The sequence below is a fragment of the Myotis davidii genome, unplaced genomic scaffold, assembly GCF_000327345.1.
Source record: "Myotis davidii unplaced genomic scaffold, ASM32734v1 scaffold496, whole genome shotgun sequence".
In the NCBI taxonomy this organism is placed as follows: domain Eukaryota; kingdom Metazoa; phylum Chordata; class Mammalia; order Chiroptera; family Vespertilionidae; genus Myotis; species Myotis davidii.
In genome coordinates, this window is record NW_006289398.1 from 6,573,097 (window position 1) to 6,580,815 (window position 7,719).

Consider the following 7,719-nt stretch of genomic DNA (forward strand, 5'->3'; position numbering starts at 1 on the left):
TGATTGTTCGTAGTTAAAGTGATTAATTACCCGCCTGGCACTTAGTTAAGGGGTTGTATTCCCTCCCTAACTTCAGGGGGAAATCCCTACCTGGGGAAACAACCTTTCTCAGAGAGGTGACCTTGGTTAAAACACATAGTGCCAAGAAGGTAAGCAAACATATTAAGAACAGTATGCCATATATGCCAGGTCCCTTGAAACGGCAAGAATGGACCGGCTCCCGGCACTACTAGGGGCCCAGTGCACGAAATTCGTGCACTTGGGGGGGGGAGTGTCCCTCAGCCCAGCCTGCCCCCTCTCACAGACTGGGAGCCCTCAGGTGTTGACCCCCATCCCCCTCCAATCGCAGGATCAGCCCCTTGCCCAGGCCTGATGCCTCTGCCAGAGGTGTCAGGCCTGGGCAGGGGACCCTCATTTCCCCCCATCACTGGTTCTGCCCCCAGCCCAGGCCTGATGCCTCTGGCCCAGGCATCAGGCCTGGGCAGGGGACCCCAGCCCCCTCCGATTGCTGGCTCCGCCCCCGCCCAGGCCTGATGCCTCGGCCAGAGGAGTTGACCCTCATCCCCCTCCGATCGCCGATCACTGGATCAGCCCCTTGCCCAGGCCTGATGCCTCTGCCAGAGGTGTCAGGCCTGGGCAGGGGACCCTCATTTCCCCCCATCACTGGTTCTGCCCCCAGCCCAGGCCTGATGCCTCTGGCCCAGGCATCAGGCCTGGGCAGGGGACCCCAGCCCCCTCCGATTGCTGGCTCCGCCCCCGCCCAGGCCTGATGCCTCGGCCAGAGGAGTTGACCCTCATCCCCCTCCGATCGCCGATCACTGGATCAGCCCCTTGCCCAGGCCTGATGCCTCTGCCAGAGGTGTCAGGCCTGGGCAGGGGACCCTCATTTCCCCCCATCACTGGTTCTGCCCCCAGCCCAGGCCTGATGCCTCTGGCCCAGGCATCAGGCCTGGGCAGGGGACCCCAGCCCCCTCCGATTGCTGGCTCCGCCCCCGCCCAGGCCTGATGCCTCGGCCAGAGGAGTTGACCCTCATCCCCCTCCGATCGCCGATCACTGGATCAGCCCCTTGCCCAGGCCTGATGCCTCTGCCAGAGGTGTCAGGCCTGGGCAGGGGACCCTCATTTCCCCCCATCACTGGTTCTGCCCCCAGCCCAGGCCTGATGCCTCTGGCCCAGGCATCAGGCCTGGGCAGGTGACCCCAGACCCCTCCGATTGCTGGCTCTGCCCCTGGCCCAGGCCTGATGCCTCTGGCCCAGGATTCAGGCCTGGGCAGGGGACCCCCAGCTCCCCGCGGTTGCAGGCTCTGCCCCTGCCCAGGCCTAACACCTCTGGCCAAGGCGTCCAGCCCGGGCAGCAGGGACCTGGAGCGGCAGCGGCGCTGCGATTGCAGGCTCCGCTTTAGGCCCAGGCAAGGGACCCCTAGCTCCTGGGACTGCCAGCTTCAACCGTGCCCAGCTCCCATCGCTGGCTCCACCCCTACTTCCTGCTATCACTGGCCAGGGTGGCAAAGGCGCCCGATTCTCCGATCATGGCCTTTGCCCTGCCCCCCGGCTCTTAGCTCCCCCCTGGGTTTCCGATCACTGTCAGTGGTAGGGGGCTTCTTCCTGCTTTCCCTTTCACCTCCCTGCATTGTGCCTACATATGCAAATTAACCACCATCTTTGTTGGTGGTTAACCGCCATCTTAGTTGGCGGTTAATTTGCATATCACCCTGATTAGCCAATGAAAAGGGTAGCGGTCATATGCCAATTACCATGTTTCTCTTTTATTAGTGTAGATATCCCTTTTAATAGTTATGGAATCCAACTTAATGTGACCTCTCTTCATTCCGACATTGTTAATGAGTGTCTTCTTCGATCCCTTTTCCTGATCCATTTGGCTGGTTCTATGAGTCTACTGATCTCCTCAAAGAAGTGGCTTTTAGTCCCAATGATTTCTCTCTTCTGGTTTCCTACTTGACCAATTTCCACTTTGATCTGTATGATGTCTGTCCTTCTTTCTCTAGGTTTAACCCGTTCTTGTCTTTCCATCCCTTAAGGCAGAAGTGGGATCCCGACCTGAGGCCCTGCTTTTCCTCTGCGGGAGTCTCGTGCACAGAGGCAGCCCACAGTCGGGTAAATGGTATTTTCGTTCCGTGCAAAATGCTTGATCATCTGCCTTTTGGTGCCTCCTTTGATCCCTGGCTTATTCAGAAGTGACTTCGTGTCCAAATATTTGAGGATTTTCCCAGAGATCTCCTGGGTTCTGACTCTGGTTCCATTCCGCTGTGGCCTGCGGGCATGTTCAGTGCGATCCGCATCCCTTTAAACGGTGTGAGACTTGCTGGATGTCCAAGCGCGTGTTGCATGTGCACCTGAGGCAGGTCTCCGCTGCCGCTGGCGGATGCTCTGAGTGTGGGCCACCTGGCTCACGGCCCACCTGGCTGGTCTGCTTCCCACATGTTCCACCCACGCTTCAGTGAACGCGTGAGACCTCTGACTGTATCTGTGGGTCCGTCCATTTCCCTCTTGACTGCTGTGTTTTTCTTCGTCTACACGAAGCTGCTATCGGATAGGCAAATGTTCAGCCTTGCCATGCTCTCTTGATTAAATGGTCTCTTCATCATTTCTGATAAACTTCCTTATCCTCAGAATTCCTCTCTGTAAAATAAAATCTTCCACAATGTCTAATCATTCATTCTATTTGGTGCATAATCCAGCTCAGATATTATAGTGTTTTATACCTTTTTTTCTCAATAGCTTCTGTATCTCTACTTAACTTTAAGAATAGGATTCAATTATAACAGATTTAATGTCCTTCTTTGCCAATTCTAATATCTGTGTCAGTTCTAAGTTTCAATTGATTGATTGATTATTCTTCTCATGAGTCATGTTTTCCTGCCTGTTTGTATACCTGATATATAGATATATATATATAGATACATAGATATACATATATATCTATATATATATATATGTACATTTTTTAATTTCAGGGAGGAATGGTTAGGGAGAGAGAGACAGAAACATCAATGATGAGAGAGAGTCATGGATCGGCTGCCTCCTGCAGGCTCCCCACTGGGGATTTAGCCCACAATCCGGGCATGCAAACTGGTGGCCTCTTATTTCCTGGGTCATCACTCAACCATGGAGCCACACCCGGCCAGGCTATACTGGTAACTTCTGGCTGAATGTCAGACATTGTGGACTTTACCTTGTTAAGTGTTGGAAAGTGTTCTTTCTGTGACTCTGACCCAGCTCTGTTATGGGATGCATCACAGTTACCAGGAAACTTTCAGACTTCCATCTTAGTACGACTAAGACAGTGATGGCGAACCTATGACACACGTGTCAGAGGTGACACATGAACTCATTTTTTTGGTTGATTTTTCTTTGTTAAATGGCATTTAAATATATAAAATAAATATCAAAAATGTAAGTCTTTGTTTTACTATGGTTGCAAATATCAAAAAATTTCTATATGTGACACGGCACCAGAGTTAAGTTAGGGTTTTTCAAAATGCTGACACACCGAGCTCAAAAGGTTCGCCATCCCTGGACTAAGAGGTGGGTCCAGAGCAGTGCTCAGCTCAGGGCTGACCCCCAAGGCAAGACCGTCCTGCATCCCGTACCCCGTCCCTCGCAAACCCCGACGTTTCCAGTCCAGCCGTGGAGACAGGCAGAGCCCAGCCCGAGTGAGACAGGCTCTGCTCCCTCCAGCCTGCCAGAAGGCTCTTCCGCTAGCTCTGAGTTTCCTCACGTGCATGCACTGAATACCTTTTCTTTTAAATTGATTTTAGAGAGAGGAAGGGAGAGAGAAACATCAATGTGAGAGAGAAACACTGGCTGCTTCCTGCACGTGCCCCAACAGGGGATCAAACCCGCAACCTGGGCCTGTGCCCTGACCAGGAACTGAATCGGCCACCTTCCCGGGTAAGAGACGATGCTCCAACCCACTGAGCCACACGGCCAGGGTGGAAGACCTCTGGATACTCCAGGGAGGCCTCTATCGATCTCTCCTCTCCTGTGCTGTGTCCTGTGAACTCGGGCTGCCCTGGCCTCCCCTCCCAGCTCCCCTGGCCCGTGCAGGGAGCCCCCCGAGCCCACCTCAGCTCCCGCTAGACCTACGCCGCAGCCGGGGCTCTCCAGGGCGATGAGCTGGGCAAACGTGGGCCCGTCTAGTTTGTTTCTCATCTCTCAGGGACGACTCGCCATTTTTTATTTTATTTATTTTTGTTTTGTTTTGTTTTTTAGAGGGAGTGGAAGAGAGAGGGAAAGACAGAAACATTGATGTGAGAGAAACACATCGAATGGTTGCCTCCTGCACATGCCCTGACCAGGACCAGGGCCAGGGAGGAGCCTATAACCGAGGTACGTGCTCTTGACCAGAATCGAACCCGGGGACCCTTCGGTCCACAGGCCGACACTCTATCCACTGAGCCAAACTGGCCAGGGCAACTCACCATTTTTTAAAAAATATTTTCTTATTGGATTTATTGGGTCTCTATTGGTTAATGAAATTGCAGAAGTTTCAAGTGTTCAATTCTATACGACGTCATCGGTATAGTGCCGTGGTCGGCAAACTGCGGCTCGCGAGCCACATGCTGCTCTTTGACCCCTTGAGTGTGGCTCTTCCACAAAATACCACGTGCGGGCGCACACGTACAGTGCAACTGAAACTTCGTGGCCCATGTGCAGAAGTCGGTTTTCGGCCTGGGAGAGTCTGTTTTGAAGGAGTACTGTTGATATTTGGCTCTGCTGACTAATGAGTTTGCCGACCACTGGTCTAGGGTATGGTGTGCTCACCACCCAGTCTCGTCTCCTCCCCCCACCATGTATGTATCTCCTCTCCACCCTCTTCCTCCCTGGAAACCGTTTTCAAGAAGGTCCCTACGCCCTCACATCTGCTGAGTGCCAGAGGGAACAGCTGAAAATAACACAGATAAACGGAACCACGTGGCCCCCCACGGGGCCGCCGTCGGGGGAGGGGGCGGCACTCACCGGTGGTGGACACGACGTGCTCGGGGCTCTCGCTGCAGAGCTGGGACAGCAGGCTGGTCTTGCCGGAGCCCGTGAGGCCTATGCAGACGAGGTCATACTCGGGGCGCGCGGGTGGGGGTCCCTTGCAGCACAGCGCTCGGAAACACTGCGGAGGAAGCGGCAGCTCATTAGGGGAGTGCGGACAGCGCCCTGCAGCACCAAGTGGCTCCAAGGAGCCATTCGATGACCTGCTACTGACGAGGAGAGGAGACTCCAGAGTGGAGACCCAGAGGACAGCACCATGACCACAGACCCGATTCCACCCCAGGAGCCACGCAGACGCGCCCTCCGCTCCCTCCCGAGCAGTCGGTGCGCCGAGGGGCACGGCACCGCCCCTGGCTCCCCCAGGACCGCACCGTGCACCTGCCCGCGAGGACATCTGGCAGGGAGACGCTGGGCCCCGCGCCCGGCCTCTGACCCCCAGCGTCTCCAGGTCAAACAGTGGCCGCGCCTGTTCTGCTGACAGACGATGAAGACACACAATCCATGTGCCTATGTCTGCTGTGGGTGCATGCATGCTGTGTGAGATGTGTGTGTGCGTGCATGACGATGTGTGTGTGTGTGCACAGGTGCACGATGTATGTATTCCCCCAAAGAGCACCCCGGCGGCGGGGACAGGGATTTCATGCTCAGTAGCAGAGATAGGGCCGGGGTCGCAGCGGGGCAGCCTCTGAGGCTGAAGGGGAGAGCGCGCGGAGCTGGGCCGCCAGGGCCCACGTGACCCCAGTCTGCCCACAGCCATCCCGGCCAGGGGTGCTCACATCCTGGTCTTAGAGTGCAAGAGACTCGAACCCAAGACCCTCATCTATTCCTGGCGGCCCAGACTGTCCGGGCTTCTCATCCTGGAACTAGGCCCCGGGGGTGAGTTTGGGTTTTTGTGTGTTTTCTTTTTAAGAAGCTCAGAAAGGAAGCTAAGCAGGAAGTCACTGCCTTTGTTTTTGAGACGTAATTCTTCTCTCATTGTGCCCGAGTGGAATATCTAATGTTTAAATTCCAACTTTTATAAGGACAGAATCACCCAATAAAACGGCAGTTGGCCCCCAGGCATAACCGACTGTAATGGGAGCCACGCCTCATCCGCATATTCATGAGCACACGGACCAGGCCCCCCTGCTCATCTCAGCCGCACACGGCTCTTTTCCAACGAGCGAAAGGAGACGAATGGAGGTGAGAGCGAACGAGACATCCATCCATTTCTCATTAAACCTCTGAACAGAGCGCCCCTAAGCAGAAGGCAGGGCATTAAATGTCAGCACGTTTCATACTCCTTCAGGCCTTTCCCGGCTCCGTGCACTGAGAGTCCGGGAGCGAGGCCCTTTAAGAGCGGGGCCCAGGCAGACCTTGAGGAGGTCTAGGTGTCACCTGAACACCCCCCCCTCCCCCCAACAGGTTCCCTGCTCTTGGTGCCTTGGGCGCTGGGTGGGAAGCCTCGTATCAAACTAAACTGGCTCCTCTGGTCTCTCCCTGGAAACCCTACTGCCTGTTCTGGGAGACAGCAGAGCATCCTCTCACTTCAACTCCAGGCTGCGAAGAAACGGTGCTTGGTCTGCACATCCATCAGCCCCCAACTCCTGTAACCCTGCCGGCCGGCCTCGGCCACTCCTGCCCCCTCCCGCCCCCTCCTGCCTCCTCCCACCGAGGGCCTCCGCTCAGCCACTGCCTCTGGGGGGACACTGTCTGTCGGCTACCCGCGGCCTTGGAAGGTCTCATCCAACTCCAACCACCTCCCAAATGCCAACATGACCTTCCCACTGCCCGTCCAGGCCCTCCCTTGACGGAGGGTCTGCCCGCAGCCGGCAGGGCTGTCTGGGTAAGGCCGGCTCCTTATCTAGGCACACACCCTCTTTATGGCCGGCCTTTCCCGGCATCTCTGGCCTCCCTGGCTGGCCCAGGGATCACACGAGATAACGCCTGTCATCTGGGAAAGCACCGAAAACAGCCTCGGGCGCATAAAACGCAACTCATGATAGTTGTGATGATTTTCCCGCCAGACCCGTGGCCCCACGCCCATCGCGTGTGCAGTCCCTGACCCGTCTCTTCCTCGCACCACAAGGTGCGTCCTCAAGTCCCGGGGCTCTACCTGCTGACAGAGCTGACAAGGACGAATGTGTGCCAGGCTGTGCCCGGAGCCAGGAGCCCGCCTGGATGACACGCCAACTCGCCTCGCACATCCGCGCACGTGCCAGACAGATCCCCACGGCAGAGCCTGTCCCCAGCGGCAAGGAGAGGCAGAGCGGGCAGCTGCCGGCCAGCCTGCTCCTCGCTCCCGGCTGCAGCAACGTGAGGGGTCAGGTGAGGCGCATGAGAGATGCACCCGCCCCCAAGGCCAAGTGCAGGGCGAAGGCCAATGCAGACGCACGCTCTCCTTGGGGTCCTCTGAGGACCCGACTCACCCTATCCGCTCCCAACATGGCTCGAAAAGGGAACATGGGTCCCACTCGTGCTGTAAATGCCTTTCCTGTGGCTTTATTCTCTTCCCGGGACTCACACAGGCACCAGGGCCTAGACAAGTGATGGCGAACCTTTGAGCTCGGCGTGACAGCATTTTGAAAAACCCTAACTTACTCTGGTGCCGTGTCACATATAGAAATTTTTTTTATCTTTGCAATCACAGTAAAACAAAGACTTATATTTTTGATATTTATTTTATGTATTTAAATGCCATTTAACAAAGAAAAATCAACCAAAAATATGATTTTG

General features: G+C 55.6%; 1 protein-coding gene across 2 annotated transcripts in view; it reads right to left on the bottom strand.

Annotated features, from left to right (window-relative positions):
* ARL15 (ADP ribosylation factor like GTPase 15) overlaps positions 1–7,719 on the bottom strand; it is a 213,964-nt gene that overhangs the window by 139,557 nt on the left and 66,688 nt on the right. For both annotated transcript variants that reach the window (XM_006761775.2, XM_015562656.1), the window contains one exon: positions 4,981–5,125. In XM_006761775.2, the coding sequence (XP_006761838.1) occupies positions 4,981–5,125 (145 nt within the window). The remainder of the gene's footprint in view (positions 1–4,980; positions 5,126–7,719) is intronic.